A 17,300-nucleotide genomic window follows, 5' to 3' on the forward strand; every position below is an offset into this window, starting at 1 on the left:
GAGAGAGAGAGAGAGAGAGAGAGAGAGAGAGAGAGAGAGAGAGAGAGAGAGAGAGACTAAAACCAGAGCTAGAAATATTTCCTATTATTTCAAAATTATATGGGCGTATACTTATTGAGACTTGATATTCCACCAAAGGAGTAGTTGACACCATATTGATTTAGGTCCAATATATCAATATATAAAAAACCCAGACCATTCAAAGTGCCAATCAACCAGAGACCCAGTCAGCTGCTCAGAATTCAGATATGGTTCCAAACAATTGATCACACTGGCACACAAGACACTTATGAGCTCAAGAGAATAGGACAAGAAAATCCCATTGAGGATGTTACTTAGTTTGGTAACGAAACGTTGAGGAATTATATTAAAACAAGCTTGGAGAACAAACCACAGACAAAATCCAAAACCCCGAGCTACAAATATTTCCTACTATTTCAGAGAAAGAGAGAGAGAGAGAGAGAGAAAGTCAGATTTAAATCAGTAACAAAATTAGAATTGATTCCTTACCTTGTTTTCCGCATAGGCCAGCCACCGGCTTCCTAGAGCTATGGGGTTCATATTTGGCCCTGGACAAGGATAGCAACCTGAGAACAAAATATACAAAAAGTGGCATTATTGGAAATGGAGATAAAGAAGCACTCCTTCTCCACACAAAACTCTTGCCTGGAATGAAAAGAGTTGACAGGCCTCGTCGTCTTATTTAGCCCGAACGACTTTTCTTGTAGCCCAGCTTGAGAATTTGGATAAACAATTGAGGAGCAGAAAACAAGGCCCCGCTCAAGGAACTAGTGAAAAGACCACGTCCAGCGGTGGGATTCAGCCGGGTCGCACCACTTCGGCAGAACCGGTAGCTAATTTTTTTGTTGCCCAGGCCCAGAATGGACTTCCGGAAGCGGCATACACACAGAGAACCAGTGGTTCACCTCTTTGAATCCCACCACTTCTTTCTTTCTTCCTTCCTTCCTTCCTTCCTTCCTTCCTTCCTTCCTTCCTTCCTTCCTTCCTCCCTTCCTTCCTTCCTCCCTTCCAACCAATCTAGGCAGGGCATGCTACAGACAGCAAACCCCATTGTCTTCTAGCACTGATGATATTACCTAGGCAGGTAATGAGAGGTCTGCAAGAAAACAGGCACGTTCAGGGAACACCAAGGAACACCATATTTGATTTCCCAATTGGAAATAATGGGAAAAGATGTTGTCCCTGTTATTTATTTTAACTTGTGAAGCGGTTCTACAGCTATATTAGAACTTGCCGCTGATTGAGGACCACAATTTGAGTGCCTCTAGGCCCATTCTTCACTCAACAGAGAGACCCTTAAGTTGCACCAGGCCAGACCCCATTATAAAACCCAGACGTACTACACCAAGCAGGATTTCCATGGCAGAAACACCAGCAGTTTATTCCTGTTTAAACTTCATTTATGTGAAATGTGTCCACTGCCTTTCTCACTGGAACATCAAAAACTGTTCACAAAGATAAAAATTTCAAGATGCCTGCTGCTAACAAAAACAGGTCATAGTTAAAAGGCAAAAGAGATTCCTAAACTAAGAGCTGGGGACCAAGTAAGGAACTTAGAAACTTCAAAGTGGTTACTGATACATTTGGACTGAACGCCCCCCCCCCGAAGGTTTTTATGGAGTGTTGGAAAGCTAAAAATAAGAGTCCCGAGGAAGTGAGTTTTGATGTCTGGGTGAGATAACTGAAAAGGCCATGTCTTGTACAACTACTTGTTTCAACTTGAGGGTTAAGAGGGCAGAAGTAGAATTAGCAAAGGAAGCTGAAGCAACACACTAATGTACAGTATATTTTGGAGTAGGATATGCCAACCCCACTCTAATCATTATACTTATCAAAATACCATCATTACTTTCTATACATGTGTTATGCTGGAGAGCAACCATCCCACTTAGAAGGAGGGATCAAACAGGGAATTAGTCTAGACTCCTTACGTAGACACAAGAGGGCAAGGGGAGAGTCCTGTGAAACAGGCAGAGAACAATAAAGTAGCTAGTTTGATTCTGCTTGTTTGTGCCTGAAACATGGAGGAGGAGGGGGGAAGGAGGAGGGATGGAGAAGGAGGAGAAGAGATGGAAAAGGAGAAAGGAGGAGGGGGAGGAGGAGGAAGAGGAGGAGGAGAACAATGACTATGGGGTCCTTGGTGTTCTTTCCACTTGGTGGTTTTCTTGCAGATATTTCATTACCGTAACTATGAACCTTGGTGGCACAATGGTTAGAATGCAGTACTGCAGGCTACTTCTGCTTACTACCGGCAGCCAGCAGTTTGGCAGTTCGATTCTCACTGGCTCAAGGTTGACTCAGCCTTCCATCCTTCCGAGGTCGGTAAAATGAGGACCCAGATTGTTGGGGGCAATATACTGACTCTGTAAACAGCTTAGAGAGGGCTGTAAAGCACTGTGAAGCAGTATATAAGTCAGAGATGGCGAACCTTTTAGAGACCGAGTGCCCAAATTGCAACCCAAAACCCACTTATTTATTGCAAAGTGCCAGGGCCGCATCAGCATTGTGGTGTTCTCAGTGGGGGCGTGGCCCACTGGGTGGGCATGGCTGCGGTGGTCACAGCTGTGATGGTCACGGCAGACTGGCTGGGCGTGGCAGGGTGGGTGAGCTAAGACCAGGTTGACAGGGACCAGTCCCTCACCATCTCTGGGGCATCCCCAGGGGGCCAACCCCGCTTGCTCGCTCACTTCCTGCCCCGTTGCTTCCAAACGCCACATGCTCGCTACTCTGGCGAACTCTGCTGGGGCAATGGCATGGGTGCCCACAGAGAGGGCTCTGAGTGCCACCTCTGGCACACGTGCCATAGGTTTGCCACCACTGGACTAAGTGCTATTGCTAGGTAACATCATCAGTGCTAGAAGAGAGTGGGGTTTGGAAGGAGGAGGAGGAGGAGGAGGAGGAGGAGGAGGAGGAGGAGGAACACCCTTCACGTACTGAAGTCTGCCTTGTCCATGAACTTCAATCCTCAAATCTATAAGCTTCAACACTTATGATTGCTCTTCCTAGTTTAAAACAAATAACTGCACATTTGATCTCCTTGGTTTTTTCCCCCCCACTGGACATACATTCTGATGCAGCATAAAACCTTCATACAAAGTACAAAGGACAAAGTACTCATTGGTTGCAAAAACTCTGAAGTTAGAACTCTCTACTTTGGACAAGCCTGTATATCAGTGGTGGCGAACCTATGGCACAGGTGCCAGAGGCGGCACTCACAGCCCTCTCTGTGGGCACGTGCACCATGCCCCGGAGATGGCAACTGTCCCTCTTCAACCAGCCGCCTGCTAACTCGACGGGGTCCCACGTAGCCAGATGCATCATGACACGGCTGGTTTCCCCCCCCCCCCCCCGTCCCATCCGTCCTGGCCTCGCATGCTTTCCTTTTCCCGGGCACGACACACTGCATTGCCTCCTCAGCTGTCGGTCAGCCATCCAGCTCAGAGGCGGCTTCTTTGAACTGTTGGCGGCGAACTGCAGAGCCCCAGTGTGCACCCGTTGAGGGGCCAGCAGGCTGTGGCTGCCGACAGACACCATCGGCCTCCATGTGCTCGCTGGCCTCTGTGTGCGGGGGCCAATGGTGTCAGGCAGCAGCTGCCCAGGCTCTTGCCTTGCCCCATGGCAATGGCAACCCCACCCTGCCTCACCTTACCCCACAGGACGAGCTTCCTGCCTACCACCCCACCTGCCAGAGACTCCCTGGATCTCCCCCAACCCTGCCCACCCCCCACAGGCNAAATACGGCCTGCCTTCATGTACACTGTATATCAGTGGTGGCGAACCTATGGCACAGGTGCCAGAGGCGGCACTCACAGCCCTCTCTGTGGGCACGTGCACCATGCCCCGGAGATGGCAACTGTCCCTCTTCAACCAGCCGCCTGCTAACTCGACAGGGTCCCACGTAGCCAGATGCATCATGACATGGCTGGTTTCCCTCCCCCCCCCCCGTCCCATCCGTCCTGGCCTCGCATGCTCTCCTTTTCCCGGGCACGACACACTGCATTGCCTCCTCAGCTGTCGGTCAGCCATCCAGCTCAGAGGCGGCTTATTTGAACTGTTGGCGGCGAACTGCAGAGCCCCAGTGTGCACCTGTTGAGGGGCCAGCAGGCTGTGGCTGCCGACAGACACCGTCGGCCTCCATGTGCTCGCTGGCCTCTGTGTGCGGGGGCCAATGGTGTCAGGCAGCAGCTGCCCAGGCTCTTGCCTTGCCCCATGGCAATGGCAACCCCACCCTGCCTCACCTTACCCCACAGGACGAGCTTCCTGCCTACCACCCCACCTGCCAGAGACTCCCTGGATCTCCCCCAACCCTGCCCACCCCCCACAGGCATCCCTCCCCACGAGCAACACTGAGGTGACCACACCCACCTTGGCCACACCCACCCAATCTGCCATGACCACCACAGCCATGCCCACCCAGTGGGCCACGCCCACCTGGCACCCGGCGATAAATAAGTGGGCTTTGGGTTGCAGTTTGGGCACTCGGTCTCTAAAAGGTTCGCCATCACTGCTGTATATCATTATATTGAGTCTACGTGAGCTTAACATAGTGGCCCATCTTCTTGACATACAGCCTAAGTTCAATACATGGCTAGGCTAACTTACATCCTTTATGTTTATGTGGCTCTTAAAAAGTTGGCCGTCCATCATTCCTCTTGCCTTCTTCCACTTAGATTGGTTTTGCATTTTTCACACAGTTCTTTTTTTGCTCTTTTAATGAAAATGCCTATTTTCCTTAATGTTACCTCTCACATTTGGACTTAGTGCTAATGCAATGTTTCACCTGATTTCCTAAAAACAAACTTTGTAATCTTGCAGTACAAAAAAGAAAAGATTTATAGATTCTATCACATACTCCCCCAGAAAGGAATGGTCTTCCTTTTTTTGTCTTTTTTTTTAACAATGGATAATTGAGGTTACAACGATGCTTTTGGCAACTGTGTAATCTAACCACTTTTTTGCAAATTGCTTTTTTTTTGCAAATCTATGGATCCAAGCCCCTGTTTTGCAAATCCATATCTAATTGTGGCCATGAAATGCTTTAGGGAGTTAATGGCAGATAGCAATAAATGCTGGAGCATTTTAGACCATTACAGTATTCCAATAAATGCCAAGAGAAAGTAATTAACACATTTTATAACCCCGCATCTGCAAAGAGGGATAGAATTGATACTCAGCAGCTTCAGCAGTTTTTTTAAAAAGAGCTTTCAAATTTGGGTCCCTGGATTGTATCATCTAGCTCAGGGGTAGGCAACCTTGGCTCTTTTATGATTCGTGGACTTCAACTCCCAGAATTCCTGAGCCAGCCATGCCGAGGGGAAAGGGAGAGGTTTCCAAGCTGAGCCATGCTGGCTCAGGAATTCTGGGAGTTGAAGTCCACGAGTCATAAAAGAGCCAAGGTTGCCTACCCCTGACCTCACTATTCCAGCCTGCAATCATGGATGACAAGAAGTGAAAGTTTAGCTTCTACCATCTAATCCAGTGATTCCAAAATTCACAGGAAAATGCGTCTCTGATTAATCATTTGTCTTGAAAACTAGGAGAAACGAGGAGGCAAAAGAAACAGACTCAGGCTCAACCCTTCCAAGACTGAGTGGCTGTGGCTGCTGGCTCCCAGGTATGGTCAGCTGACTCCATCGCTGACTATAGGGGGCGAAATTCTGGCCCCCTCGGAGAGGGTGCGCAATCTGGGCATCCTCCTGGATCCACGGCTGACACTGGAAGACCAGTTGACGGCCGTGGCCAGGGGGGCGTTTTATCAGGTTCGCCTGGTACGCCAGTTGTGGCCTTTTCTGGACCGGGATGCCTTGCGCACAGTTACCCATGCTCTTGTCACCTCCCGCCTGGACTACTGTAATGCTCTCTACATGGGGCTCCCCTTGAGGAGCACTCGGAGGCTCCAGTTAGTCCAGAATGCGGCCGCGCGGGCGGTGATGGGAGTGACTCGTCGCTCCCATGTAACGCCGCTGCTGCGCGAGCTGCACTGGCTGCCTGTGGCCTTCCGAGTGCGCTTCAAGGNGCACTGTTTATGGCCCACAGACGATAAACAAACTGTGGAGGCCTTTTAACTAATATTTTGTTTATTCCTCCAAAACAACACACACACACACACACACAAAGATACATTAAAGATGTTTATAAAGAGCATAAAGTAACCAAGTTTGCAATTGTGTTTACAGATTCCCCTTTGAGATGAAAAGCCCTACAGAAATGTCATCGTTCACCCACCCGGCCCATCGCATCTTCTATTGTTTTGAAGCTTCTTCCTGTTAAGAGCCACCCTTGAACCCCTTCCCAAGGACTCCTAACAAAAGCCTGCTGGTTCCTAGTGCAGTTTGGCAAGAGATGATGGGAAACGGGTTATTTGTGCTTCGGCTGACCCTCTTCCGACAGACCTGCAACTCTTCAGCAGCTGCCTCACTCGCTGCCTCAAACTGGTCTTTGTTCAAAATAAAAAATATATACGTATGTCTCCCCTCTGATCTCTCCCTCCCTACAGTATAATAATAATAATAATAAAGTTGGAAGGGACCTTGGAGGTCATCTAGTCCAACCCCCTGCTCAGGCAGGAAACCCTATACCATTTCGGACAGGATGGCTGTCCAGTCTCTTCTTAAAAACTTCCAGTGTTGGAGCATTCACAACTTCTGGAGGCAGGTTGTTCCACTGGTTAATTGTTCTAACTGTCAGGAAGTTTCTCCTTAGTTCTAGGTTGCTTCTCTCCTTGATTAGTTTCCACCCGTTGCTTCTTGTCCTGCCTTCCGGCGCTTTGGAGAATAGCTTGACTCCCTCTTCTTTGGGGCAGCCCCTGAGATACTGGAACACTGCTATCATGTCCCCCCTCGTCCTTCTCTTTGTTAAAGTAGACATCCCCAATTCCAGCAATCGTTCCTTATATGTTTTAGCCTCCAGTCCCCTAATCATCTTTGTTGCTCTTCTCTGCACTCTTTCTAGAGTCTCGGCATCTTTTTTACATCGTGGTGACCAAAACTGGATGCCGTATTCCAAGTGTGGCCTTATCAAGGCCTTGTAAAGTGGTATTAATACTTCACGTGATCTTGATTCTATCCCTCTGTTAATGCAGCCTAGCACTCTGTTCATCTTTTTTGGCAGCTACAGGTAGAGTCCTCTGCGTGTGACCATGACTGAATCCAAAATTTCCATTCCTAAGCTAACCAAAGTAATTGTCCCAAAGGTGCTTCTTCAAAAGACAACTGGGCTTTGTTTTTCCTTGAAGACATTTCGCTTCTCATCCAAGAAGCTTTTGTCATAGATGTTCCCGGTGCGTTTATCAGCTTGCCACTTGCCCTTAAGATGGGCATATGGGCAAGATTACTCTCCAAGCCCCTGAGATTTGAACAAGCAGATGGCTCTCTAATGGGAGGAACTTTAGCGTTGACAGCTTTTTCGGTTCTGAAGCTACTTGGAGGAAAAGTGAAAGGTCTTCAAGGAAAAACAAAGAAAGTCCAGCTGCAAAGAATAGAATAGAACAGAACAGAACAGAACAGAACAGAATCTTTATTAAGAATATAATAGAATTGAATGGAATGGAATGGGACGGGACGGGACGGGACGGGACAGGACAGGATGGGACAGGACAGGACAGGACAGGACAGAACAGAACAGAATAGGAATCTTTATTGAGAATGGAATGAAATGGGATAGGATAGGATAGGATAGGATAGGGTCTTTATTGAGAATAGAATAGAATAGAATAGAATAGAATAGAATAGAATAGAATAGAATAGAATAGGAATCTTTATTGAGAATAGGATAGGATAGGATACGATAGGATCTTTATTGAGAATAGAATAGAATAGAATAGAATAGAAATCTTTATTGAGAATAGGATAGGATAGGATACGATAGGATCTTTATTGAGAATAGAATAGAATAGAATAGAATAGAATAGAATAGAATAGAATAGAATAGAATAGAATAGAATAGGAATCTTTATTGAGAATGGAATAGGATAGGATAGGATAGGATAGGATACGATAGGATCTTTATTGAGAATAGAATAGAATAGAATAGAATAGAATAGAATAGAATAGAATAGAATAGAATAGAATAGGTCAATGGGAAAGTCAGATTTGCTTAATGACCACATGGTTCACTTCAAGATAGCAATGATTTACTTAACAAGGTAGTAAAAAAGGCCATAAGATTGAACCTGACTTAACCACCACCCTGCTTAAACAACAGAAATTCTTCTCTCAATTGTGGTCGTAAGTTGAGGACTTCCTATACAACAGAAGAATGGACATAGCCAGCTGGTAAGAAGAACCTGAATCTCCCCATCAAGAAGTCAAGCAGGGCTGACATCATTTATGGCAGGTCCTGAACGGGGAAGGTCTCCCTTCATGAGAATCTGGGTCTGTGTTTCCTCAACCTAAAACTCCTGGAGGCATAGCTGAGAGGTCAGACAAAAAGGCAGAATTCCTCCCCTGATGACCAAGCATTAGTCACCACCAATTGGGAAATGGGAAGGAGAAGGTTACTCAGACCATTCCCACGCTTGGCCCTTCCAGAAACCAGCTTTTCTAGGTGAAGGATTTCCCCCCCCCTCCCGATTTCATCCAGAAAAAATGCTGAAGAACAGCTGGACTACCAGATCTGGAATGCAAAAATCTGGGCAATCGCTAAGAAAATGGCTGCCAGCTCATAATGTAGTACAGGTAGTCTTCAGCTTACAACGCACAACTCAGATCAAAATTTCTCTTCTTAAGCCAGGCCGTTACGGAGCAGGAGGCTAATTTTACGACTTTCTTTACAACGGTTGTTAACCAAATCGCTGCCGTTGTTAAGTGAATCAGGCAGTCATTAAGCAAATCTGGCTTCCCCCATTGACTTGGCTTGCTGGAAACCCGGCTGGGAAGGTTACAAAGGCTGATGATATGATCCTGGGACACTGTCATAAATATGTGCCGATTGCCAAGCGCCTGAATTTTGATCCCGTGACCATGGGGTTGCTACATCAGTTGTAAGTATGAGGATCAATTGTAAACCATTTTTAAAATGCTATTGTAACTTTAAATGGTCACTAAATGAATGGTTATAAGTCGAGGACTACCTGTAGTCCCAATTTCTGCAGCCCAGATACGGCCCGGCTTGAGCGGGGGGCTGGACTAGAAGACCTCCAAGATCCCTTCTAGCTCTATTCTATTCTACTCGATTCAATTCGATTCGATTCGATTCGATTCTCAATAAAGATTCTAGTCTATTCTAAAACATATAAGGAACTGTTGCTGGAATTGGGTATGTCTAGTTTAATGAAGAGAAGGACGAGGGGGGACATGATAGCAGTTTTCCAGTATCTCAGGGGCTGCCCCAAAGAAGAGGGAGTCAAGCTATTCTCCAAAGCAGGACAAAGGCAGGACAAGAAGCAACGGATGGAAACTCATCAAGGAGAGAAGCAACCTAGAACTAAGGAGAAACTTCCTGACAGTTAGAACAATTAACCAGTGGAACTCCTTGCCTCCAGAAATCGTGGGCGCTCCATCACTGGAGGTTTTTAAGAAGAGACTGGACAGCCATTTGTCCGAAATGGTGTAGGGTTTCCTGCCTGAGCAGGGGGTTGGACTTGATGACCTCCAAGGTCCCTTCCAACATCATCATCATCATCATCATCATCATCATCATCATCATCATCATCATCATTATTATTATTATTATTGGTAGTAGTAGTAGTAGTAGTAGTAGTAGTAGTAGTAGTACTAGTAGTAATAGTAGTAGTATTAATTCCATTCCATTCCATTCCATTCCATTCCATTCTATTCTATTCTATTCTATTCTATTCTATTCTATTCTATTCTATTCTTTATAGTCCTGTGCCAGACCAGGCAAGCTTCTGCTGTTGTAGAAACCCTGTTAGACCTAAACTTGCTTTTCAAAAGACAATTGGATGTTTAGTTTTTTCTTGAAAATGTTTCACTTGTCACCCAAGAAGCTTCTTCAGTTCTGGATGAGAAGCGAAACATTTCCCCCCCCCCAAAAAAAACAACCCACCCAAAAAATCCAGCTGCCTTTTGAAAAGCACCTTTGGGACAACGATGGCCTGGATGATTGAGAATCTCCACAGACACAAACCCTGTTAGGAACAACTTTATTGTTCAAAGCATACACATCCACCCACCGAGCGTCCCCACACTCTGTGACAAAGCCAGTTGAAACTTCAAAATGAACTGGGCCAACGAAGTTGAAAGTAGCTTCCTAATCAAAGACAGCTGTCCTGGGAAATGACACCACCCCAGCCAGCCCTGCAAAATCAGCCAAATCTTAGCGCTCAAAGCGATCCTGTCTCGGTTCAAGTTTTTTTTTAATTTTGGGCAGACTGAAGGAGTCTGACTTCCTCGGAAGTTTCCAGATGAATTTTTTTTGTCTTCTACCGCTGCCCGGCCCTAATCACGGAGTTTTAGAGGACGCCCGAGAGACACGGTGGTTTTCCATTCATCATTCTCTTTCATTCTAACTCATCTTCTTATCCTTCCCTTCCCCCCCCCCACTGTCCCCCCAGAAAGGAAAATTATATCAGGGAAGAAAAAATAAAATGGAATAGTTGCCCAATATCCTGGGATTTGTTAAGATTATAAGCCCTCCATCCAGGAATACTGATTCAGGCCAATTCTTCCAGAAATTAGTGTCTACAGGGCAGTGATGGCGAACCTTTTAGAGACCGAGTGCCCCAAAACTTCCCCCCCGTCCCCGCTCCGCCTACTGCCCTGCCTGCTCCGCCCCCGCCCACCCCCTGCCCCGCCTGCCCGGCCACGCACCACCTCCATGGCCCGCTGCAGATCACCCAGGCAGCCCTGCAGCGCCATGGCAGCCACGCCCTCCGCCCACACCCCGCAGCATCATCTGCACACTATGGGGTGTGAGGGCGGAGTCTTGTCCCTGCTGCCCGGCTATGTCCTTGGCTGCGCTGCTTCATGCGGGCTGCGCCCAGGGGTGACTCTCCTCCAGGGGGGCTGCTGGTGAGGAGGGGGCTGTGTGGGGAGGCGGGGCTGGGGCAACGGCACACGTGCCCACAGAGAGAGCTCCGAATGCCGCCTCTGGCACGCGTGCCGTAGGTTCGCCACCACTGCTATAGGGAATCCTCAACTTATGACAGTGGTGGCGAAGCTATGGCACGCGTGCCAGAGGCGGCACTCAGAGCCCTCTCTGTGGGCACACGCACCGTCACTCCTGCCCTGCCTCCCCCCCATGGCCCCTTCCTCACAGCAGCCCCCCTGGAGGAGAATCGACCCCAGGTGTGGCCCACACAGAGCAACGCAGCCAAGGACATGGCAGCTGGGCAGCAGGGACAAGACTCTGCCCTTGCACCCCGTCATGCGCAGTTGATGCTGTGGGGCGTGGGTGGAGGGCGTGGCCACCATGGCACTGCTGGGCTGACTGGGCGATCTGTGGCGGGCCATGGAGACAGTGGGTGGGGTGGGGCAGAGCAGGGGGTGGGGCGGGGCAGGGGCAGAGCGGGGTGGCGCAGGCAGTTTTTGGGCACTCGATCTCTAAAAGGTTCACCATCACTGACTTATGACATAGCTGGGACCAGAATTTCAGTGGCTAAGCAAGATGGGTATTCAGGGAGTCCTGCCAAATTTTATGGCCTGTTGTTTTTTTTTTGCCACCGTTGTTAGGCCAACCACTCAGCAGTCGCTAAGTGAATAAGGTGATCCTTAAGCAAATCTGCCTTCCCCCATCGGCTTTGCTTATTGGAAGCCGGTTGGCAAATGGCGATGATGCCGGGATGCTGTAATTGTCATAAATTCATGCCCATTATTAAGCACCAAATTTGGATAACGTGACCGTTGGGATCACAAAGGTGCCTTTTCAGGAGGCAACTGGACTTTCATGTTGTTGTTGTTGTTTTTGAAGATTTTTCACTTCTCCTCCAAGATGCTTCTTCAGCTCTGACTGGATGGTGGGGAATGGAAGGATTTATACTCTTTGCAGACAGCTGGTCATCTGCCTTCCTTTTAGAGAGTCATTGAGGCCACCTGGAGGTTTACCTGTGTCCTCAGGGTCACCTGAGTGGTGCAAATGGGTGTGGAGCCTTCTTAACCAGCTGTCTGCAAGGAGTATAAATCCTTCCATTCACCCACCATCCAGTCAGAGCTGAAGAAGCTTCTTGGAGGAGAAGCGAAACGTCTTCAAAGAAAAACAAGGAAGTCCAGTTGCCTCCTGAAAAAAGCACCTTTGGGTCAACCATCCCTGGATGGCTAAGAATCCACAATAGACATTGACCGTGGGGATGCTACGACCGTTGTATGTGGGAGGATCAGCAGCAAGCCACTTTTTTCAGGGGCTTTATAACGTCAAACATTTGCTAGTTGTAAGTCAGTGATGGCGGACCTTTTAGAGACCAAGTGCCCAAAAACTGATCCCGCCCCTGCTCCACCCCCTGCCCCGCCCCTGCTCTACCCCCACCCCATCCCTCACCCCACCTGCCCACAGGAACACTCCCCACCTCCAGGGCCCGCCACAGATTGCCCAGGCAGCCCAGCAGTGCCATGGCGGCCACGCCCTCTGCCCGCGCCCCGCAGCATCAACTGTGCGCAATGGAGCATGAGGGCAGAATCTTGTCTACGTTGCCTGGCTGCCATGTCCTTGGCTGCTCTGCTCTGCGTGGGCCACGCTCAGAGGCGACTCTCCTCCAGGGGGGCTGCTGGTGAGGAGGGGGTCGTGGGAGGAGGCGAGGCTGGGGCGACGGCACGTGTGCCCACAGAGAGGGCTCCGAGTGCCGCCTCTGGCACCCGTGCCATAGGTTCGCCACCACTGTTGTAAGTCAAAGGACTCAGTTTTCGACACCAAACTGAAGGTAGATGCAGAAAGGAAGACGGGTCTACCTGTGATCCAGGGGCTCCTACAGTACTTTTTTTAAAATATTGAAGAATTAAGCTCTGTGGTTCTCCAAAGCGGAAGTGGGTGTGGGGTCAGAGAGAGGGTGGGGGACACGTATTTGAGTTATCTTTGGGTTGGGATCCTGGGGGGGGGGGAAATGTGCAGATGTCCACCTCAATTGGGGGCTGAGCTAAATCCCACAAGCGAAGGGGGAAAAAAAAAATTGGCACCAGCTCTGCATAAATAAGTAATGGCTCTATACAATCCGACCTATCGAGAGCAGAATCATCATTTTTAATATAGCCCGGAGTAAGCACACTGCCGAAATTCTTCAAGAAAACAGCCACTTTAGGGACTCAGCTGCGTCCCATCAATAGAAAGTTGGTGCCAGATAATGGCTGTCGTCATTGTCTCCCTCCCCGGAGACCAGGAGCCCATCAAGGGAGGTTGACAAGGATTGGGAGAAAGTGGACCATCACTTGTCATTACTGGACATGAAGTTGCTGCCATATCACAACGTTTAGCTGCTACGTGTCCCCTTTCAAAGGAAGGAGACATTTCCCTTCCATTATGTTCAGCCAAGTAAACACATTTGGAGGAGACGTCAGCAGAAGGAAGGATGGTGGCGAGAAACGGGGACCCACGGCTGCAAGACTTCTCTCCCATCTCTTTAACCCAGGGGTCCCCAACTGCCTGGTCTATGGACCGGTACCGGGCTGCAGCATGCCAGCAACCGGTCCTCACAAACAAGAAAAGCCCCATCCACGGGATACAGGAAGCACACGAAACCACGCACCCTCCGGTCCGCGGAAAAACCTCCCTCTACGGAACTGGTCCCTCGTGCCCAAAAGGATGGGGATCTCTCCTTTAACCCACAACAGAGCATTCTGCAAAGGTCCTTCCTTTAAGGCCGGGGGGTCTTCAAACTTGGCCCTTTTATGACTTGTGGACTTCAACTCCCAGAATTCCTCAGGCCAGTGGTGGTTACTTTTTTTCCCAAGCCACTGTAACTTTGAATGGTTGCAATAGTGCTTTTACAGCCCTGTCTAAGCGGTTTACAGAGTCAACATATATTGCCTCCCAACAATCTGGGTCCTCATTTTACCAACCTCGGAAGGATGGAAGGCTGAGTTGACCTTGAGCCGGTTAGGATAGAACTCCTGGCTGTGGGCAGAGTTAGCCTGCAATAGCACTAGCGCTTAGACTTATAGACCGCTTCACAGTGCTTTTACAGCCCTGTCTAAGCGGTTTACAGAGTCAGCCTATTTGCCCCCAACAATCTGGGTCCTCATTTTACTGACCTCGGAAGGATAGAAGGCCGAGTCGACCTTGAGCCGGTTAGGATCGAACTCCTGGCTGTGGGAAGAGTTAGCCTACAATAGCAATAGCGCTTAGACTTATAGACCGGTTCACAGTGCTTTTACAGCCCTGTCTAAGCGGTTTACAGAGTCAGCATATATTGCCCCCAACAATCTGGGTCCTCATTTTACCGACCTCGGAAGGATGGAAGGCTGAGTCAACCTTGAGCTGGTGAGAATTGTGGGAAGTCAGAGCCCCAGAGAAGGAAATAGTAAAAAAGGGCAGAAAAATATATTTCCTCAAAAGTATTTTTAAAAAAGCAGAAACCAACTTTGCCCCCAAACCAACTATCCCAAACAGGAGCTAGCCCCATACAGATGCAGATGTACTGTAAAACCATCAGAAAGGTGAAGCCAGAGCAATCAAGAAGACAAAGAGAAAATCTGCATGCCCCACCCAAACTCTAGGAGTCATTAGCCCCATCACCTGGGAAGCAGGATATGATAATAGGATTAAACCACAGATATCAAGGCCTAGAAAAACACTCAGAAATAGCCTCAAAGTTCATGCCACAGGAACAGGAAACTATTCCAAACAGGGCTAGAGGNCTCGGAAGGATAGAAGGCCGAGTCGACCTTGAGCCAGTCAGGATCGAACTCCTGGCTGTGGGCAGAGTTAGCCTGCAATAGCAATAGCGCTTAGACTTATAAACCGCTTCACAGTGCTTTTACAGAGTCAGCATATATTGTCCCCAACAATCTGGGTCCTCATTTTACTGACCTCGGAAGGATGGAAGTCTGAGTCAACCTTGAGCTGGTGAGAATTGTGGGAAGTCAGAGCCCCAGAGAAGGAAATATTAAAAAAGGGCAGAAAAATATATTTCCTCAAAAGTATTTTTAAAAAAGCAGAAACCAACTTTGCCCCCAAACCAACTATCCCAAACAGGAGCTAGCCCCATACAGATGCAGATGTACTGTAAAACCATCAGAAAGTTGAAGCCAGAGCAATCAAGAAGACAAAGAGAAAATCTGCATCCAAACTCTAGGAGTCATTAGCCCCATCACCTGGGAAGCAGGATATGATAATAGGATTAAACCACAGATATCAAGGCCTAGAAAAACACTCAGAAATATCCTCAAAGTTCATGCCACAGGAACAGGAAACTATTCTAAACAGGGCTAGAGGGGGTATAAAAACCTTCTACCCATGTGCTCAGTCTCTTTCTTCTCCTCTGCTCCTTCTTGCAAGGACCATCTTTCTGCTTCAATAAACTGTAACCTTCTTCCCAAAGCAGTCGCCATGTTTGCTTATTTGTTCCCGGCTTGGATGAACCAGGATGAAGACTTACTTCTATCAGAATCAAACTGCCGAAATGCAGGCAGCCGGCAGTCAGCCGAAATAGCCTGCAGTACTGCACTCTAACGACTGCACCACCACGGCTCATGGTCGTAAGTTGAGAACTAGCTGTGTGAAAAGACAATTCTTAAGGCCCCGTTCAAGGAAAACACATGCACTCTCTCCCAATTGGGCTGGGAAAAGCACTTGGCTGAACGTAGGAAGAGTCCCTGCCAATCTATGCTGAGCCTACAATGGCTGACACCCTTTTAAATCCCCCCCAAAAAAGAACTTCTAATGGAAATGCTTTAAGTCAGAGGTCCCCAACCTTGGCCACTTTATGATTTGTGGACTTCAATTCCCAGAATTCCTCAGCCAGCCATGCTGAGGAGAAATGGAGAGGTTTCCATACTGAGCCAGGCTGGTTGAGGAATTCTGGGAGTTGAAGTCCACAAGTCATAAAGTGGCCAAGGTTGGGGACCCCTGCTCTAAGTGAATCGTGGCTGAGGCAGGAGTGGTGATGTTGTGCTTACAAGCGTAATGTTGGTTGCAAGAGTTCAGGGGGCCACAAACAAATTTCCTTCTTCACAGTTCCCCTCCTAATACAGCATTTCTTTTATTCTCCCACTTTTATTCCAGAATTTGAGCTCACCAAAATGAAAATAACGAGCAGGCCTCGACTTAACAACCATCCGTTTAGTGACCGTTCAAAGTTATAACAGCGCTGGAAAAAAAAGTGACTTATGACCACGTCAGCATCCTCCCCACGGTCAAGTGATCAAAATTCGGAGGCTTGGCAACTGGCATGTACTTATGACAGTTGCAGTGTCCCGGGGATCCTGTGATGGTCTTTTGCGACCTTTTGACCAGCAAAGCCAATGGGGAAGACTTAACAAATGTGTTAATGACTTAACAACAAGTGCAATGGTTCACTTAACAATTGTGGCAAGAAAAGTCGTAAAATGCCCTTAGCAGATGTCTCATTTAGCAGCATAAATTTTGGGATCAACTGAGGTCCTAAGTCGAGGACTACCCGTATAGTGGATTATTTATGTCTTTAAAACAAATTCATCATTTCAGCTTAAACATATGTGCTTTTATTACTAAAGCCACAGTCCAAGAACCTTTCCAAAATATGGAAGTGTTTAATTTTAATTAAAATAAGTTTTAATGAAAACTACTTCTTCTTGGGCAAAAATAAAAAAAGGCACAAACAGTCTGTTTCTCTTTTAAGATTCAAACACTTGAGGATCAAATATACCGTGGCATTGCAGCCCCACAGTTTACAAAACAAAACTTCAATCGATTAAGGTACTGATTAACTTAATGAACTGGTTTAATTAACTGCGCTGGGATTTCAGAATTGAAAAGAAGCCAATTGTCACTTCTCCCACAATAGGAAACCAAAAGCCGTCAGACTAGGACAGTGATGGCGAACCTACGGCACGGGTGCCAGAGGCGGGACTCAGAGCCCTCTCTGTGGGCACGCACGCCGTCACCCCAATCCTAGGCCTTCAGCTGGGTTTTATAAAACCTTTTCTCTTTAGGCCTCCACCGCCATGTGCAAAAAAAAAAAGGTTCAATCAATCAATCAAATTCAACTTCTCGGGGGAAAAAAAAGATCTTGCAAAGTTGGAATTGATTGATTGAACTTTTTAGTCCCACCCAGTCTGCCGTTACCACCGCACCCACGCCCACCCAATGGGCCACGCCCACCCGGCACCCCATGATACATAAGTGGGTTTTGGGTTGCAGTTTGGGCACTCGGTCTCAAAGGTTCGCCATCACTGGGCTAGGAGGTGACGGAAGCT

The 17,300-nt window shown here is 47.9% G+C and overlaps 1 protein-coding gene across 1 annotated transcript in view; it reads right to left on the minus strand.

The window, feature by feature from the left end:
• Positions 1–17,300, minus strand: part of LOC107298914 (breast carcinoma-amplified sequence 3-like) — a gene marked incomplete at both ends in the record, with an annotated part of 54,405 nt that overhangs the window by 2,431 nt on the left and 34,674 nt on the right. Inside the window, one exon of the mRNA XM_015828272.1 lies at positions 511–587. Coding sequence (XP_015683758.1) covers positions 511–587 — 77 coding nt within the window. The remainder of the gene's footprint in view (positions 1–510; positions 588–17,300) is intronic.

Source organism: Protobothrops mucrosquamatus, unplaced genomic scaffold, assembly GCF_001527695.2.
Source record: "Protobothrops mucrosquamatus isolate PMUCROS unplaced genomic scaffold, P.Mucros_1.0 scaffold4363, whole genome shotgun sequence".
In the NCBI taxonomy this organism is placed as follows: Eukaryota; Metazoa; Chordata; class Lepidosauria; order Squamata; family Viperidae; genus Protobothrops; species Protobothrops mucrosquamatus.